The following is an 18,549-nucleotide window of genomic DNA, read 5'->3' as shown; positions in this document are numbered from 1 at the left end:
CACTAGCAAAGGTGCAAATTCTTGAAGCAGAAGCTGTCAAAGCTTCTTAATAGTCTATGAGTGTATGTCAGCGTGACCCGCTATCAGAAAGGGGCGATAACTACGGCATCCAGCAACAGCAGCAGCAGCAGCAGCAGCAGGAGGAAGAGGAACAGCTCGTGAGACAGATCGGGAGTATAGATGTGATGCCGACTTACCTGGCGTGGCAGGCAACAACTATGTCTGTTGCAATGGAGTCTAGCGGGGTAGCTTGATGCTGCCTCGCCGCTGCTCTACAAGAGCTGATTGGCGCGGAAGCGTGGTAGAAGGGGATGATGGTGCAAGTGGGGTACACCGCAGAAACAAGAAGAGGATTGGTAGAGGATGGATCGAAGGAGTAGAGGTAAGGTCAACGGTAAGAGAGGTGGGGTAGGAGAGTGGATAGAAGGTGAGTACGAAGGAGGAAAAGGCAGGGGGGTCCGTGGGCCAGCGCTATCTTATTGTGCTCAGGTGGCTCGACCGTCGCCTAGAGACGTTTGTAGGGAAAGACCGATGGAGATGCTCGTTGCAGGAGCCTCTTGCAATAATGGCTTTAGAGATTACTGTTATCAATGATGGTCTTAGTAGTGCTCAGGGTGCCCAAAAGCATAAACAGTGATAGGAGACAAGAAGATAAAGATGAGTAAATGGTTGCGTTGCTCTGATTGATTCGCCTCCTAACAACAAGAGTGTGCTGCTGTCCATGGTGACGATCCTCAAAGGAAACTTGGCCACGACACCTTGAGCGTCATCAAGACACTGATACAAACACCTTCTCATCTTCCAGGCGAGCATCCCAAGATCTCTTTCGAGATAGAAAACGACCTGTGATGCATGCGAACATGTGCACAGCGGCTGATAGAGGTCTTGTTGACTTCTCATCCGCTGCCCCATCTCCGCCAACACCGCAAGGCCTTGCTCCCACCCTCCCCGCACCGCAACCGCACCACAAAAAAAGAATGCACACTGAGACTAGAAAGAAGAAATGACTGACGGAATGATTGAAGAAAGACGGAGGGAGGTAAAACGAGATGGAGTTTGCTTACCTAGTTAACAGGATTGTCTAGGAAAATTACGCGGTGCCGAGCTCGATGCCCAAAGCAGATCTATCAGAAGAAAGAGCGGTATATCCTGTTTGGAAACATCAGCAACGTGAGGTTCCATACGCATATAAGACGGCGGAGCGCATGCAGAGCAGCTGCTGAGTCTGGCCAGGCCAGGTCATTAGACATGGCCACAGCATGCTCAGGACAGTGGGTGTTGCGGCTACTGCTACGGCACAAAGAAGACATACCGGGCAAGCTCTATCCCACAACAACTCTAATAAAACAAACCGATCTGGAAGTTAACTATAACCAGATGTCAGCTTTCCATCAAGAACGTCTTGCGGCAGCCCGTCGGGGCCCAGGGAGCGAGTGGTAACAACATACCTCAAAACGTACGCAAACCAAGCGCCAAATTCTTGAACCAGTCTATCCCTAGTCTTTCTTGTTGAAGATGTCGAACACGAACACGATACGCTATGGCATCAGTTGTTGCATGAGATCATACGTGCCTAGGATCGGCGAGAGGGCTTCGGGTCCTTAGGTGGGGAAGCGCCACGCTGCTAAACCCAGGCTATCCCGCAATTTCCAGGACCGCAGTCTGTAGAGTAGGAGGGATGTGCGACTACTAGAGCAGGCACATGTCGCCCCGTGTCCCGGACGACTGAGAAAGAGGTTATGTTATCGAAGAAGGCGGACGGCTTTGGACAAGAGGCCAGAAGTGATGGCAACAGCGTCTCGTCTTGGCGATTGTTCGAAACGTTGGGGAGAAGACACACACCCTGCCGTTCCGCGCGCGCCTTGTCAGATCAGGGGGGGGAGCCACACACGGTCAGCACAGGCGCGACAAGCTTGCTGCGATGTCAGTAGAAGGATGCGAGGACAGCTGCCAGTTGGACACGATGGACAACAGGTGGAGGCAAGACCGTCATTACGGGGAAATCAGCGGAAGCGTAGAGACACGCAGACATGCAACGCCTTTGAGGCTTCTGCAGCTCACACGCCCGGCCAAGGGTCAGGGGCTTCTGTAGGGTCGTTGCGCAGGAAAATGCGGAGACGGCCAGGCCAACTAGGGCTAGCCGTGCGTGCTTCAGGCGAACGGGTGCAAATTGCTGCTGTGCTGTTGGGGGGTAGCGACGCCCACCGGACAGGGCCCGATGGATCAAATCATCTGTCCTGTCAACCCCTCTTGTTCAGCATCAACCCTTCGACAAGACGCCTGCATCGCCTCGCGTCAGGCCAGCGAGCCTCCTCCATCGTCGCCCTAGAGCTGCTGATCCACTATGCGCCTCCAGGGGTCACGTCGACAAGCCCCTCATTTGATCCGTCTGGACTCGGTCGGGCCCGTCGGAACACATCCATCCTGATGCCATTTCTCAACGCAGAGGCTCCATGCCTGTCGCACGCCATTCTGCTTCGCTGCAAGCGCCATGCCTCACCCACGACACTATCGCCGATGGCGAGACCTTGGGTAGCACTACCGTCGCTTTCAGCCCTAGACTTCAACTGAGTCACGCGCCCCTACGCCTTCGACAACAATCTCGACAACCAAGCTCTTTAGCTGCTTGACGCATCCGCGGCATGCCCCGCTCGATGCGATGATCCTGTGGGCGCTTCTGTGCAGCTCCTTGACGCCCTCCTATTCGCCCTCGTGTTTGATGTACGTATCACAGTCGACGGCTGCACGGCGAGCGTTCCTGGAACTAGTCGCGAACGATGCTCCCAACGCTGCTCGACAGTTGGCCGCCTGGGCGAGCATCTGCAAAACCGACAGGCTGCTCCAATGCCCGCGGTGTTGGCTGTTGCCGGGCACATGCAATAATAGTACGACGCCCGTCGGACAGGTTCCCTTTTGTCGGCGTTGCATGTTGGCTGATGCCAACCCCGCATTTTGCTGCATGGCATTGGCGTTTTCAAGAACAGCCAAGCTCCATGAGCTACCCCAGTCAACGATGCGCCCGCTCTTCAAATCGCCGTGATCCCACCAGAGCCCCTCTCTTGGGCCAAGTCAGAAGACATGCCTCGATCATCGTTGGTTGTGACGCAGAAGTTTGTTCCAAAGCTTGTGACTGATGCCGTCAAGTACGTAACCGCGCGTAATGAACGTCTCGTGCGGAGTCTGCAAACTCCTCGGGAGCAAGTAGTTTGGTTCTGATATTTGGGCGCCCTCCTCTATACGCCGGTCAGGCTTCCGGCCCGATTTGTAACATCCCTCCCGATGACAGTCAGACGGCGATGTATACCTGTTGCTGGCTTATATCCGATCCGGATCAGTCCAGCCTTTTCGGCTTCCAAGGCCATGGGTCTCGATGTGTCTACCCGAGACGCGTTCGCTGGGCGTTCGGTACCTTTGCCACGCGTGGAGTGCATGTGACTGATGCAAAGAATGCTTCCAATTGCCGTTCCTGTCAAGCCTTGAGCCATTCTGTACTGCCGTTTTCTTTTTGGACACGTTGACCGTTAGTCTGTCGCGGGCTGAGACTTGACACAAACCCTGTCTGTGACCGCATCGGGCCATGTTCGAGACTGTCGACGAGCCATGGTGGCCCGACAACCGTCGATCCACTACGACAAAGATGGTCGCCTTTTGCCCTTTCAACAATGGCATTGTTGCAGAGGGGGCTGCAGGCGGGTATCACATGCTACCTCTTGTATCCCTTGTCGAGGATTTCCGGATCTCCGGTGTCGCTATCCCTAAGCAAAGTAGTCTCTTGTGTTCAAGATAGTATCTTCCACGACGGTATCCTTGGCAGTACCAAACGGGTTTGTGTGTTTTCCGTATACTGACGATTATCTGCAAGGCGGCAATTGCCGGTTTGATGCCCCGTCCCTACAGTGAGCAGTGCCAGGAGAGCACGTCGGAGGGATGCTTAGACTTATCTTTTTTTAAGGTGAGTCCGTCTTTGTGTAGACTGCTCAATCGTGTAGCTGTACGCTGTATGAGTGGCTCTGAGAAGTCTGTTAGCTGCCCGTGGAGATTGCAATCGGTCGAGGTCAGCAAAATTCATCTCAGGGGATAAGAGAAAGAGCAAGGATCGTCAGCTTCATCCAAGAGCAAGAAGGGCCTTGACTTTTAGAAAAAGTCCTGGTGGTTGTGTTGTGGGTGTAGTCTTGGAGGCGGGGCAGGTTTGCAGTCGGGGCTCGAGGTATCATCACCGGGACTGGATCACCGTAGGGTGTGCCAAAACCTCCTGGTGATTGCCACGAACTCGAGGATGTAAGATGGGTAGGGACATGTGATGACCTCTACCTTTTTCTGTCATTGTAGGATTGGAGCGGGTAGGAGTTGGAAGTGTGGGTGATGGAGGGTTCTCCGTTCGTTGTGGCAAGCGCTTTGGTCGGTTGCTAGGCAGGTAAAGCGGGAGATCTTCGAAGTTATCGAAGCCACCAAAACCACCAAGCGGGCACTGCGAGCATTGAAATGCATGTGGGTAAACAGTTACTACGAGTTTGACAGGCAAGACCGATGCTCTTTGAATGTCTTGGCAAGTCACACGTTCCTCCTGAGTCTGCATTGGAACTACTAGGTTCTCTACTGTTCCTGCACCAACTTTACTCAGCGGCTCCAGGCCCTTTGATTGTCTGTGCACGGATATTCTGACTTGAACTACATTGACTCTGTCCATTGCCCTACCATGGTCCAAGATTGCACGGTAAGAGAAAGCTTGTATCAACTAATTGCATGACAGCGCTTGTTAGATCCGCCTCTGTCTAAACTAACAACAATCTCAACCCTCCTGGCCACCCTCACGATCGAGTCAACCGTCAGAGTTTCTCCTGTATACGCGGATAGCAGCTCACCCGTGTGGGTGGGATGATCTCATTCCCCGACTCATCAGTATACAAGCTCAATGGCACGAGCAGCGACTGTATGAAAACATTTACACGTGTTTGCCTACGCGCTGCCGAGCTTCCAGTATGTGCAGATGATAGACTGACATCAAGCTTGCCTCCACATACCAGGGCGGTGTCGGACAGTGCCCTCAATTTGCCTCGAAACCGACGATGGACGATGCAGAAATCTGGGGGATAGCACACTGTCCAGCCGGAAACCAAAACGTGGATAACAAAGAAATTTACACAATGTAGACAATGTCGAGTGACAACGCCCTTGCACAGGCCACACCGACAAAAGCGAGTAGACGACAGTATTGCCTTTTGATTCTACAACAATCGGACTTGGACGGGATCGAGTATGAAGCAATACCAGGCCCAAGCCGGGCAATAGAAGGCAAGGCAATAAGATGATGTATCTTGGTCAATGCAACAATGGGACATTAATTCCGTCGTCTTTGGGGACCGGACAAAGGCCCCACAGTACCTGAGGGGTATGAAGAAGCCATGGACAAACAAGTAGGTTATGATACACTTTGAATGGTATTGGAAACATGGCCCGACAGGATTGCACTCGTTTGAAGCCTGTTCAGTGGCACAAGGGAGTGTGGACAGGAGTATTTTATCGCTCTTTGTCCAGACATGTCGAAGATTGAACAGTCGACGCCACCCTCGCACTGTAGAGGGGCGACGGGTGTGTGGACAAGCAGCCTTCAAAAGTCGCCTAGACCAAGATTTTTGTCTTTGCAATACAGATACGGGTTGTACATAGCTGGGTAAATGAGACGGTTTTTGTTGCGGGGTTTTGAAATGTGCGTGATGTTTGAGGAAGTGGTATAGGAGGAGAGAATCATTGGGTGTGTTTACAGCATGCGAATGGTGGAGGTCATGATAACAAGCGCCAGGCTCTGTGATAGGCCTGACCGGGCTAATCGGGCGGGGCTATGAAACAATGCGCCAGGATCTGACATGTCCACAGCGGAAATATCGGCAGTCAACGAAAGTGTAATCGACTAGGCATACGTCTTTTTTTGTTCTTATCAAATACACAGGTCAAGTGGGTAGTAGACATTTCAAAAGCGTTTGGATGGGCGAGGTGCAGAGACAGCGCAGGTGTGCGTAAGGATGACGATCATGTCGATCCGGGGAATACTGGACATGAACTACGACAAGAGGAGGGATGGATTTGCGGCGGTCGAGGGTCTGGACAAAAGCACATGTCATAGATGAAGAAGTTTACGTCGGAGAGTGCAGTAGCTCTCCCTCGGAGGGAACAGGTCGGGCGGCGGTGCAGTCATCCAGTGGCTGATGGCGCAAGTCGAGCATCCCTGGCTATACCTGCATCCTCACCACTTCTGTTGCGCAGCAACGCTGACAACACCCGCCCAACGCCTGATAAAAGATACATGTAGGCCACAAGCCCGCCTTTTGGGGTTAATTCTGAGAATCCACTTCACACTCGATCCAAACCGCCTCGACACCCAGACGCCTTTTTTGCAGCCCTGCAGCAGCATCGTTTTGTGATCGACGGAGTTAGCGAGGGCCTACTGTGTAAGTACCGATGTTTCCGGAAAGGGCTGCGTCGGAAGGACCCTGGGGTGACGTAGGGGTCTGCGATGACGCTGCAGGGCCGCTGCCTCCCGCTGACTGCGATACATATTTCCTCAGCCCACCACCGTCCACTGCAAGAAAAACATCGTCTCTCAACCCAATCCTCGCTCAGCCTACTCTCCCCATCCCAGCTGCATCCTGCATCTCCCCCACATCCGTCCTTTTTACCAATACTTACATACATACACACATATATCAGCAAAAATGGTGTCAAGGGCATTGTCCATGGGCCTCCGCGCCTGGCAGGTATGTACACACAGTATCATCGCTACCGTACGAAAAGACAGCCTTGCTGATACCATCTAGTTGATCTGCGCCGTCATTGTCACCGCATTGATGGGTAACAACATTGCGCGTGCCACGGCCGGAACCCACTCAATCATCAACTACTCGCTCTTCGTCGGCGTCTGGTGGCTGCTCACCCTCCTCTACTTCCTGCCCACGTCCTTCATCGAAAGGTTCAGTATTCCCGTTGTCGACATTGCTCTCGATGCCCTCAGTGTCATCTTTGGCTTCTGCGCTGCCGTCGCACTTCCCTCGTACATTGGTGCCCACAGCTGCTCCAACTCGGTAAGTATTTTTGTAGCTATTTCACTCGCGAGCTCAATCTAACACTGCTCAGGCATACACACACTCCAACAGCGTCCTCAACAGCTCGCCAAACACTGAGCAAAACTGCCGTCAAGCCCAGGCCACCACCGCCTTCCTCTGGTTCGGATGGGCCGCCTTTGTCGCCACCCTCGCCTTCAACCTCATGAATGGCCGTGGCAGCGGTGCCAACCTCCGTAGCACCCGCCGTGGTCCCGCCATGAGCCAGGTCTAGAATGCCTGCAGAATGTCCTCAGACGCCTCTTGGAACACGCGATCAGACACCACCAGCGTCTGAACTTTGACCACAGTCGCTGAGTTGCACTCCGACTCTTGTATGATAGAAACACGATGATGGATACAACATCGCACTGGATGCTGATGTTGGTTGTGGCGAGGGTTTTTGCGAATTGGACGGGCTTTATGGATACCAGTACACACATGACTTTGTTTACCAGCGGGCGTGTTTTACAATATTATGATCTTCCTTAGCGACCGTAGTTACACATGACTTTCTATAGCTAATGCATAGTTTCACTGAACACTCATGACTTCTTTGTCCATGTTCACGAAACAACATGACACTTTTGACTTGTAAATACTATTCGCCCGTGAGAATGACTATTTTACCTCATTCAAATCATCATAGTGGAAGAAAAATATTCTCATTTCATACCTTTTAAAAACACCAATACCAACATGAAGGGTCCATCTAGGTTCATAACAAAGTAAAACTCACTCCACCCTTTGTCAAAACTACACCTTATACGTCAATGAATTCATGCATTACTTCCTAGATATCTTTGTGATCCCATACATATCCCCAATGTGCCATATTGCATAAAATCCTGTAGTTATATACTCGACTACTAAACACCATATCTAAACCATTATTCACTTTCACCCTCTCGTCCACATTATATACACACATCCACTGCGCCAAAGCGAAAAGAAAAGGGAAGAACGAGAAACCAAGTAATAAACGACAAAAAAAACACAATGTTCGTTTCATTCCGTGATATACTACTCGATCAAGAAAGAGTTTTAAAAAAAAGAAGGGGGGGGGTGTAGATGGAAACAGGGAATAAGCCGTACTCGTTTCCATCAGAAAAGAAGAAAGTAAAAGTAAAAGAAGAGTTCCGCTTTCCCACAGGAAAAAACAAACAAACAAACAAACGCCGCGAGTAGGATACTTCTTCATGCATAACGGATCCCTTCTCCCCCCCGTTTCATGGCCATATGCAAATAAACATGCAATCCTGTCAATTCTCCCATAAACGCTTCAAATCGAAAAAGGGGAAGCCATGCTGATGTAATAAAAACAAGACAGAACGCAACAACCTGCTTCAAAAATAATCAAAGGCAGAGAGAGAGAGAGAGAGATAGAGGGACCACCATTCATCATGAATCCCCTCCACACGCAGAACCTTTTGTCTTCTTTCATAAAAAAGCCTCATCTCTCTCTTTTTACCGAGAAGGTCCAGATTGCTTGGGAAGTGGCGATGGGTTATACGTCCACCCGCCATCCCGTACAAGCCGCTCTCTCGCCTCGCGTTCCTTGCGCTTCTCCTCGGCAGTCACCTCGTCATTGGCCCAGTACGCACTGCTCGTCCGCTCGCGGAACCGCTTGTGGCGCTCCTTGTTGGGGAACACCTTCTCCATCTCCAGCGGCGCAATCGGTCCAAAAATATGCTCAGGGTCCATGAGCTGCTGGTTGCTGAGCATCTCACGTAGATTAGGCGTGTTGACCCAGCTTGGCGGCTCGAATTCGTTGTCAGAGTCTTCGTCTTCAGAGTCTGTCATGATCTCAGGAAGCTTGATGTCTTCCCCGTTGGGATATTGTATTTGCGGCGGTTGAGACTGTGATTGGTGGGCGGGTTCTGCAAAAGGAATCTTACCCTTGGCAAACTGCGCGTGAGCTGGTGTAATCGGGTTCAAGTTCTTTGCTTGTTGTGAAGGACGTTTGGCTGGACGGTGTAGAGTTTCATCGCCTTCACCGGGGAACTGTCGCTTAGGGGGCGGCTTAGCTGGGTTAACCGGGGGAATGTTGATGCGATTGGCATCTTGCACCGTCTGCATCCGTGATACAGGTCGTGCAGCGCCAAGGTCTGATCGTGGAGGTTGTGATGCTGGAGCCTTGGGCTTCTCAACAGTCTGCGGCTGAGGTCGGGCTGCTCGAGGAGCTGGCGCTTTAGCGAGAGGCTGTACAGTTTTGGACGAAGGTCCAGACTTGGTAGACAGAGCTGAAGCCGGTCGTGTTGTTCCGGCTGGTGTTTGCCTTCCTGTAGCTGTGGACTTACCAGCAGCTTGTGGTGCTGCAGATATAGGCCTGGCAGCTGCCGTAGCTGGACGTGGAGCTGGTGGAGGTGCTTGGCCGTAGTGACTGCTCTTGAGGTTGACCATAATTTTCTGTGGCGCCTTCGCCTTGGGAATAGCGTCCTTGCTTGTGGGTTTCGCCAGTTTCCTGGGCTCTCGGAGAGGTGCCTTGGCCGGCTTGGTAGTCGGTAGCAAGCTCTTTGGTGGCGGTGGTGGTGGCATATCTTCCGCCGAGTCGACGTCTTCTTTTGAAGTCGCTGTGTTGGATCGGGGGATGCCAGGTCGAAGTATCGGTTGTTGTGTGGCTGGTTGGGCAGATTGAGTCGCTTGTGATGGAGTCTTGATATTAGCCGTGGCTGTTGGCAACCTGAGACTTGATTGAGACGACATGGCGGTTGGTGTCTTTGCACCCATAGCCCTGGCTTTCTGAGCATGTGCGGCTGCCTTGCTCTGCTCCTTCTCGCGCATCTGCTTGAGCTTGTCCTCTGTGCGTTGCTGCTGTTTGGCCTCTCGAACCTCCTTCTCTCTTGTCTCCTTCTCCTTCTGCTTCTCCCGCTCAGTGGAGCTGCGAGTGCGTCGGCCATCACCCTTGGAGGGACTGCTGCCACTTTTACTAGAATTGTCAGAGTCCTTGGAGGGCGAGCGCATGTGATCGAAAATGGAAATTGGCCTCTCGACGCGCCTGGGACTACTGAATGCATCGTCTGATGAATCATGCGAGGGCAACTTGGGTCTTGCCGGGCTCTCCTTGAGTGTGTCCATCTTCGCCTGGGCGCTTGTGGCAGTTGATCCAATTAGCTTATCCTTTGCTGCCCGGAACGCTGAGTATAGCTTTGACTTTGAGGCACTCAGAGGTGCGTCCATGTATCGCCTGTTAGTTGGAGAGCCAATAGGGGTGGTTGATTCAGCATCCGCAGTAAGATCTGGATTTGAGGCTGAAATAAGGCTTGCAGGTACAGGCCTGAGGGGAGAGGGGCGGGCTTCGGTAGTGTGGTTTTTGCCAAAGGCAGGTCTGAGTGATTTAGGCGCAGGTGCTGTTGTCCGGACTGGTGATATCCAGTCATCGTCATCTTCTTCTTCCTGTGTAGGTTCTGGTGGTGGGAGAGTTGGGTATGATAGTTGGGAAGGTTGTGTGGATGCAACCTCCTCTGGTTGCGTCGAAAATCCTTGTGGTTGTGAAGACTGTGAAGTGATGTTCTGGCTGATCCGCGTAGGGGCTTCATTCTGTTGCTTGAGCATGTTGATGCGCTCGAACAAACGCTGAGTGGAAGTCTTGTTGTGAGCCTTGGTAGACTCGGATTCTTCTTTGGGAACTTCTGGGCGCTCTGTGTCAACGTCCATATCCTCGTCATTGTGTTCGTGATGCATCTCAGCAGGGTAAGCAATTTGCGATCCTCCCAGACTCTTGCCTCCAGTAAATCTTGCCATATGGCTGTTGCGAGCTTTGTTTTGATCAATATGGCTTGTGCGCGACACGCGGTTGCCCATACTCTTCTTGGGGAGCAACGGCTCACGTGCAGGAAGAGATGAAAACGTAAGGCTGCTCTTCCTAACAAGCGGCTTTACGGGGCTGGAGTTGTCTGAAGGGGAGCGCACATCATCCTCATCATCAACTTCCATTTGATCGTCAATACCATGGTGAAGAACAGTGTCATCGTGAACGTTGGCTTCCAGAAGGGCGGGTGGAGGGCCGGCAGGTGTTGTGGATTGCTCTGGTGCGAGGTACTTGGGTTCTGGCATGAGTGCGCGGTTGTTGGCCGTGTCGAGCGCGTCGAGCGCGTCATGGGTTTCAGCAGAGATGCTGTATGGCTCGGAAACAGCACGTGGTGGGTCGGGAGATTCGTGCATTTCTTCCATGTCGGCGTCCTCTGCATCGGAAATGTCGTGATGCAGCATAGTATCCTGGGCATCGGAGCGCGAGTGCTCGCCGTCAACATCCATGACACTAATATCGTTTGCATGCGAGTCCTCCTTGGACGCATCCTTGCTAGAGAAGCCTTCATTTGCAGAGACAAAGGAATCGCCTGTGTCGCGTCTTGTTTGTTTTGCTTCTATCGAGTGCCTGAAGGAATTAGTGGGCTGTGTGGGTTGGGTCTCTTGTGACTGCATAGGTGAGAAGACGTCGCTGGCCTGCGAAGACTCGACTGTATCTTGGGTGGACTGGATAGGGCTCCGGAGTGCTGCGATAGCATGTGCTTGTTGCTTTTCAAAGAGCGCAGCATGATGGTTGCTGTCTACATTTTCCTTGCCAGCGCTTTCCGGCTTGGAGAAGAGCTGTCGTGCGATTGGCGTGCGGGCCGCGGGCGAGTGTCGAACTGTTTTGGCCGCGTCCTCGGCAATCTGGAATCTAGCCTTTACATTTCTCAGGCTCTGTTCTGCTGGGCTCAGGATTTGCTGTAGGTTTGCGGACTGGATACTGGCGAGCGGCTGTCTGCTGTCAGTATACGAGACCAAAACGCACAGGGAAGGAACATGCCTGTCGATCGGCCACCTTCTTGCGCGCTGTACGGGGCGTCTTGCCGCGCAGCTTGCCAGGCGTCTTAAAGACATCAAGGTTAGGTCTAGTAGTAGGTCAGTATGGGGCACACACTCGCACGGGGGACGCGACGTACTGCCTGTCGCTGGCGAGTATGTCGAACATGTGCTCGTTAAGCCATTCAAGCTCATTGCGCACAGAGAAGCCGAAATCCTCGAGCTCCTGCGCGACAAGCGTGTTTGACTGATTGCGCTCTTCGAGGATCCATCCGGCGGACCCGATTGTGGGTGCTTTGGTACGTGTAGCCATGTCGAATATGTTTTTGGGTAAGTGTTAGGGTTGAATGAAGCGCGTCGCGGTGGTGGCAGTCGCGTTCCGGGTGAAGGTAATGGGCGGGCTAGGCTAGCTAGACATGTCTATACAAAGTGGTCCTAATCAATTGTAGCTGAGCCAAAGACTAAAAAAGCTATCCTGAGGGGTGGATGTCGTTTGGGCGTGGGTGTGTTGAGCCTTCAATGTTGTGACGCGGGACGAGTCCAAACAATCGGCGTGGGCCGCACATCGCGCTGGCCCGAGCGCTGCCAAGCCCGCTTTCTCCCTTTTCAGACCATTGTGTAGCCACGTCGCGGGGTGACATGGCCGATTTGGATTCTGCATAACAACCATTGTCTTTATGGGCTTTGAGAAAGTAGCTTCGATCGTGTATCCTGATTTCTCTTGTGGAAGGCTGAGATGCGATGACTTTTTTTATTTGGCTATCCCTCCCACACTCCCACGCATCGGGAATCGCCTGCAGCTGCAGCCATCGAACACTGACCACCAGGCTATCTTTGTCACGGCTTCTGGGCCTCGGCCTATCGATCAACCTACTGCGATCCTATTCCCCGGGGTAATATTCTCAGCTCTGCGGATTGTACAATGCCAATGTTGTGGTATCGATAAATAGTACCAGATCATAGCATGCACACTTGCTGCATAAGGAATCACACTGTTCTCGATAATACTGAAAGCCAATGCAAACTTCCGGGACCATGCTTTTCGAAGGGGTTTGACAGCCGTTCTGTACCCTGAACCGAAAAAAGAATATCCCGTCGCATTCGCAGTAAGTGATAAGCTGGGGCCAGACTACGTCCTCATCTTTGATTTTGTACAATCAGATTACTGTGATATCCTTCTTTTTGAGAATCAAAAGAGCTGCCGAGTTCCCCTCGGCTTCCAGAGATAGTAACGGGACCTGGTGCGGACCATTTGCTGATGCCAATTTCATGCTCCATCAATATTGCCCATCGCTCCAAAGACCATCGCTCATACTGCTCATTGCAGCCCCGAAATAGTGGCCAACTACTGAATACGACATAATAGTATCGCAGTTCACCCTGCCAGTGAAGTGAATCAGTTTGCCTCGTTATTGATAAGCATAGTGAAAGGAAGGTTCACTGTGTACCACGTGTTGTCTTCGTTTCATAGGGCAGGTGCACTCCGTTTGCGTTCACTCGTGTCCAGTCATACAAACCCTGCTGCCTTTAGCTGCTCCTGTCATATATATTGGCCAAACAAGCCAATCCTCTAATTGTCCTCCACCTACCCCTCTCCTATACTGCACCCCTAAACAATCAACACAATGTCCGGGGATATTCCCGATTTTCTTGGTGACGACAATGCCGCACTGCTTCTGAGGGATCCTACGGTGACTAAAATCCTTTATATAATCCACTGACGCTGCTGACACCTCACCCAGGCTGTTCCCATGGTGAGCCGGGCAGACGTGATTGAACTCGAGTACCACCGACTGCTGGCTAGGTATAACACATTGAAGAGTAGCTCTATCGGTGACGTTCCGGTGATACCGGACGCGCATGAGCTCACGGTAGACTCCTATATACTCGTGCTAGTGGACGCACACAGTCACAACGCAAGTACAGCCAATAGCACTGCCAGATTTCCGATTACTGACTCCGTTTGTAGTTCAAAGACAACTATCTGCACGGCGCCGAGAGCGGTGGTGAGAAGGCCGCTGCAGTGCTCAAACAAGCGGTCACCGAGTACCTCATGACGCAACAATTCATTAGGAAGACATGTCGCGTGAGGATTTGTGTATACGCCAACCTTAAGAAGCTGTCGGTCGAAGCCGCAGATCAATACGCTACCCGAAATAGAGGCTTCCACAAACCCACATACCCACGAAGCCTTGGGGCGTTTGCCGCAGGCTTCTCTCGTGGTGATGTTTCTATCGACTTCGTCGATGTCGCTGGCGATGAGGTTGTCGAGCGCAAGATTTGTGGTAAGTGATACCACTTTTCTCTACTAAACACAGCTGATCACAGTGCAGGGTTGTTCGAGATGCACATCAAGGACTCTGCTTGCAGCCATATTTTGTTCTGCGCAAGTGGCAGCGTACAATACATGCGCACACTCAAAAAGCATGTTTCGTTCGCCAAGAAGATCACTCTTATCCAGAGAAGCAGTGACGATACAAGTCTGACCAATCTGGGCCTATGGAGTGTAACATTGCCGCAAATCTTCGAGTCTTTTGATGGGAATGAGGCTGCCTCAAAACATATAACGGAAACACGCAACGTCTTCGAAGTGAGTAGCTTGACTGCAACTCTTGTGCCCCACAGCATATATAGGACACTGCTGATATATTGACAGAGCGAGCAGTCTGAGAAACATGCCAGTCCGATGTCTTCCGTCACCGGAAGCTCCCAAAGAGGAGCCTCAGCGAGCTGGACACGCATACCGCCTGCCCCAACAGTCTCTCTTCCCAAGAACAGCGCATCAGGGGTCATACCAATCAACGCGTCCGGCGATCGTATTGATAGACACATGGATGCACCCACTAAGGCGCAGTGGAGAGAGTATGGAGCTTGCATTGCTACGAAAAAACTATGCACTATGTTCCAGCTGGGCCATGGGTGCAACGCCAAACCTTGCCTATACTACCATGGCCAAATTAGCGCCAACGAACGTCACTGTCTCAGATATCTGATGAGAGCACTTCCATGCCGCAATGCCGGAAAATGCCGCGATGCATTCTGCATGAGAGGCCATATATGTCACTACGAAGAGTGCAAGAAAGGCAGAGTTTCATGGTGCAAAATGCCTTCTTCACACCACGGGATCGACCTGAATGTTCGGGATTGGATCACACCGAATGGGAATTCCAGCAATGAACAACACCATGAAGAACCTAACACCAATGGAGGTGTTGATTCCAATGGAGGTGCAACTACAGCCGTGCTCATAGATGTATGAGACGGCTCCAACATCACGGACTAGTGAAAGTATGGGACGCCAGACACTGGAGACGATATCAAGTTTATACATGGTGCATCAAAGGGAAGTGCTTGCAGCCTGGCATTGTCCATGGTTGACATGCACTATTCAATGCTGTCTAATCGATGAGATTTTATATAAAGCAGAACGATAGAAACCAAAGAAGTATAGAAAGAAAACATGAAAAAACATGCAAAATCACCAACCCTCTTCTTCCCATCCAGTGGCCAGGAACTTCTCCCCGGACTTAGCATTACCATATCCGTGCTAGCCGATCAAAACGCTTTCACCCTGTTGGCCAGCCTCGTATACCTTGGCTTACATACAGATACATCATACTAGCGACCACCATGTCCCAATCTCCAACCACACCACCATGCTGGCACATCCACCCCATGACGCACACAACCACCCCCCAAATCGCCCGCTTCATCAAGCAACACCCGCCGCAAAACATTCTCCGCAGCTGCGCACCCAACCCGACGATGAAGTCACGCGCTGCATCCACTCAGGCAGTTTTCTCTTCGCAACCAACGCATCGGCACACACACCCTCAGAACCAAAAGATGGACAAGAAAAAGAAATCATAGCTACAATCGGCTTCGTCCCGTATCAGCCACTGCTTCACGTACTTCCCGCCGCAGCGCAGAGGTAGTGCGGCTCTTTGTGCTGCTGCTGTTTCGGCGTTGCGGGCTTGCATCTGCGCTAAGTGGGTGCGTTGGAGCGGTGCGCGGTGCGAGATGGGGTCGCGAGGTTTGTATTTGCCGGGTGTCATTGCTTTTTGGGAGAAGCACGGGTTTAGCGTCGTGTGTATGTTGAGGAGGGGGAGGATGGGGGTGTGGCGGACTACGCGTATGGAGATGTTGGTTGGGAGGGATATAATGGATGCGTGTAGTAGTTACCTATTTTGCTTCTTCCATATTCTCATGACTGTACATTTAATTAGTCTCGTTTTCGTAGGTTGAGCAAGATCCTAGACTACAAGATGTTATTCTTTTCTTTGTTTGTTTTTTTCTCCTCTTCATGACATTATTGTATGTACCATGTGACAAAACGAAATGTAAATGCACGCTCAAAATCGCACAAACTACATGCAACAATTCCCCTCCATTTTCCGAGCCAAAACCAAAAAACGCCAGTCGTGTGACAAACATACTATGCAACAGTGATACATCATCTAGAATCCATCGTGTGTTTTGATTCCTCTTCCGCTTCTCTTTATGCCTTTTTCTTCATCTCCTTCTTCTACCCTCAAGTTTCAGACCACCTCGCAATCGTAATACTGGTAGTGTATACCATTGCAACAAGCCCAACAATCATCATGGTAATGTCACCAAACTTCTCCCAAGGACGGTTTGCCACACCCTTGTAATGTAGGTAGGCTGGATAAATGTACACCAATGGCACGCAGGCGAAGCTACCAATGAGAGCAACAAACTTGTCGAGGTCGCTAGCTCCCAGAATAGAAATGAGACCGCAAACAATGACAAGCACGGTTCTGAAAGCGTTCTTCTTCCATTTGGTCATGGTGCTCTGCTTGCCGGATGCGCGACCGAAAATCTTGAGCTCAATGTTACGCATGGCAGGGAAGAGTTGGACAGGAGTGCCAACAAGAACGGCCATGGAGTAGAGGAACTGAACAGCGTTGACAAGTTTGCTGCTCTGCGGAAAGTTGGTGATGACTTCGACAGAGACGTGTTCACCAAAGGTACCGTAGCAAAGCACGCCTACCGAGGTGAAAATGACTGTGATGATAATCATGACAATGTAAAGTAGCTTGCTGAAGTGCTCAGGCTCCTTCATGCTCGACTGGATGGGAAGGATAAGACCGATGCCCTCAAAGGTAAAGATTGCCGAGCCGATGGTCAGGGTAAAGTCGCGTGGGTTGAAAAGCTCAATGGAAGGATGGAAGCCGCCCATCTTGGAGATCCATGAGACATCATACCAGTAGATATAGGTCAGGCCGATAAGAATGAAAACATCGGCAAGCAGCGCTGCAGGGCCAAGTTTGGATATGTTCCGAATGAATGACATGGGGATCAAAACGGCAACCTGGATGAGAATGAGTTGGTTCGTAGATAAGGGTGCTTTGTCACGAGTGACGGCATCGAGAAAGGACGCCAGATTGTCTGCCGTAAAGATGAGACCAGCACAGACAAAGCCGATTTGGGAGAGGGTGATGGAGACCAGGATAAGGGCGCGAAACCTTGGGCCAACGACAATGCTACCCAAGTCACCATAACCACCACCCCCATAACGCTTCCTCGTTGCCAGCAGCAGTTCAAAGCATAGAGCTGTGATGGCAGATACCATGATCATAGTGATGCTTGAAAACAGCATTCCACCGTTCTTGAAAGCCTTGGGCAGAAACATGATTCCGGTACCGATGAAGGCCTTGAGAAGGGTGAAAAAGGTCTTTGTTTGGTTGGCATCACCTTGGGCTCTCAACTTTCTCGAGCTCTGGCGATGTCCCAACAACGGCCTACGCTCACCTTGAGCCTCCTCCTCGTCCGTTAGGGCAGACTCGTCGTCTGACTCCTCAAGATCTTCACCAGCGAATTGGCCATAGAGAGCGAGGAAGGAAATGAAGTTCCGCGTAACAGGTTCGGAAATGTAGCTGACACGCTTGCTTTGCCGTTGCAGATACTGTCGTCTTAGTCCACCTGGCAAGAGCTGATCCCGGACGGGAAGCTCATCATGATCAACGGTAGAGTTAGAGGGGCGGCGTTGATCACCAAAGTAAATGGGCTCTGAAAAGGTGGCTGCTCGTTTATGCAACTTTTCGCGTCTGTTCTGCGCCGCAATCTTGTACAGGTCACGGTGGATGTCACCACCCTGTAGGCGCAACGAGGATTCTGGCATCTGACGGTCGGTAGAGTTGGAAGAGCTTCCTTGGCCCTCATCCTGTACTGGTGTTGCTGGATCGAATTCCGAAAAGTCGTAGCTGGGGTCCAGATGTTGCTCGAGCACCTTTGCCTCGTGCGGGTTGGCGCCCGCAGTCGTCTGGGGTGTGTCAGTCATGGCAGATGGGTTTTGAATGAACACAGCAGTGACGGGGCAGACGGAATGTAGGTTCTGGGAGTGTTATAAAAGATGTGCGTGGGCTGCTTAAATCTGGCGGTGAGGTGCACTTGATGAAACAGTAGCCAATGAAAGGGTTTGCAAAGCTTAAATGGTCCGTGTGCGTGTCATGACCAAGTTTTGAGGGGTTGAGCAGCTGCAGCGTCGAGCAGTAGATTATCAGTATTTGCAGCAGCACTGGATTGATTGTAAGAAATGGCGTGGGCGGGATTTTTTGTAGCAAGACGAGAAACCAGAATCTTCGACGAAAGGTGACGACTAGCAACATATGACGACGATCTTGCTGGCGCCTTGGCAGGCCGGCAC

The 18,549-nt window shown here is 51.5% G+C and overlaps 6 protein-coding genes across 6 annotated transcripts; 3 read left to right on the top strand and 3 right to left on the bottom strand.

Annotated features, from left to right (window-relative positions):
• Positions 1 to 1,248: 1,248 nt before the first annotated feature.
• Positions 1,249 to 2,883, top strand: COCCADRAFT_26844 (uncharacterized protein; the record flags this gene model as incomplete). Its single annotated transcript, XM_007714786.1, has 4 exons — positions 1,249 to 1,271; positions 1,378 to 1,456; positions 1,699 to 2,532; positions 2,623 to 2,883. 4 exons carry the CDS (start codon positions 1,249 to 1,251, stop codon positions 2,881 to 2,883), a joined length of 1,197 nt encoding a protein of 398 aa, XP_007712976.1.
• A 1,330-nt stretch (positions 2,884 to 4,213) lies between these two features.
• Positions 4,214 to 4,576, bottom strand: COCCADRAFT_97957 (uncharacterized protein; the record flags this gene model as incomplete). Its single annotated transcript, XM_007714810.1, has 1 exon — positions 4,214 to 4,576. One exon carries the CDS (start codon positions 4,574 to 4,576, stop codon positions 4,214 to 4,216), a length of 363 nt encoding a protein of 120 aa, XP_007713000.1.
• A 2,134-nt stretch (positions 4,577 to 6,710) lies between these two features.
• COCCADRAFT_98047 (uncharacterized protein) lies at positions 6,711 to 7,329 on the top strand (the record flags this gene model as incomplete). The annotated part of the gene is made up of 3 exons (XM_007714809.1): positions 6,711 to 6,752; positions 6,813 to 7,076; positions 7,129 to 7,329. The coding sequence occupies 3 exons, from the start codon at positions 6,711 to 6,713 to the stop codon at positions 7,327 to 7,329; spliced, it is 507 nt and encodes a 168-aa protein (XP_007712999.1).
• A 1,232-nt stretch (positions 7,330 to 8,561) lies between these two features.
• On the bottom strand, positions 8,562 to 12,195 carry COCCADRAFT_26842 (uncharacterized protein; the record flags this gene model as incomplete). The annotated part of the gene is made up of 3 exons (XM_007714785.1): positions 8,562 to 11,837; positions 11,872 to 11,971; positions 12,023 to 12,195. The coding sequence occupies 3 exons, from the start codon at positions 12,193 to 12,195 to the stop codon at positions 8,562 to 8,564; spliced, it is 3,549 nt and encodes a 1,182-aa protein (XP_007712975.1).
• A 1,438-nt stretch (positions 12,196 to 13,633) lies between these two features.
• On the top strand, positions 13,634 to 15,141 carry COCCADRAFT_37400 (uncharacterized protein; the record flags this gene model as incomplete). The annotated part of the gene is made up of 4 exons (XM_007714808.1): positions 13,634 to 13,798; positions 13,852 to 14,167; positions 14,216 to 14,472; positions 14,539 to 15,141. The coding sequence occupies 4 exons, from the start codon at positions 13,634 to 13,636 to the stop codon at positions 15,139 to 15,141; spliced, it is 1,341 nt and encodes a 446-aa protein (XP_007712998.1).
• A 1,272-nt stretch (positions 15,142 to 16,413) lies between these two features.
• On the bottom strand, positions 16,414 to 18,183 carry COCCADRAFT_98049 (uncharacterized protein; the record flags this gene model as incomplete). Its single annotated transcript, XM_007714807.1, has 1 exon — positions 16,414 to 18,183. One exon carries the CDS (start codon positions 18,181 to 18,183, stop codon positions 16,414 to 16,416), a length of 1,770 nt encoding a protein of 589 aa, XP_007712997.1.
• Positions 18,184 to 18,549: the final 366 nt, after the last annotated feature.

Source organism: Bipolaris zeicola, assembly GCF_000523435.1.
Source record: "Bipolaris zeicola 26-R-13 unplaced genomic scaffold scaffold_89, whole genome shotgun sequence".
Classification (NCBI taxonomy): Eukaryota; Fungi; Ascomycota; class Dothideomycetes; order Pleosporales; family Pleosporaceae; genus Bipolaris; species Bipolaris zeicola.
This window is presented reverse-complemented; position numbering and strand designations above follow the sequence as displayed.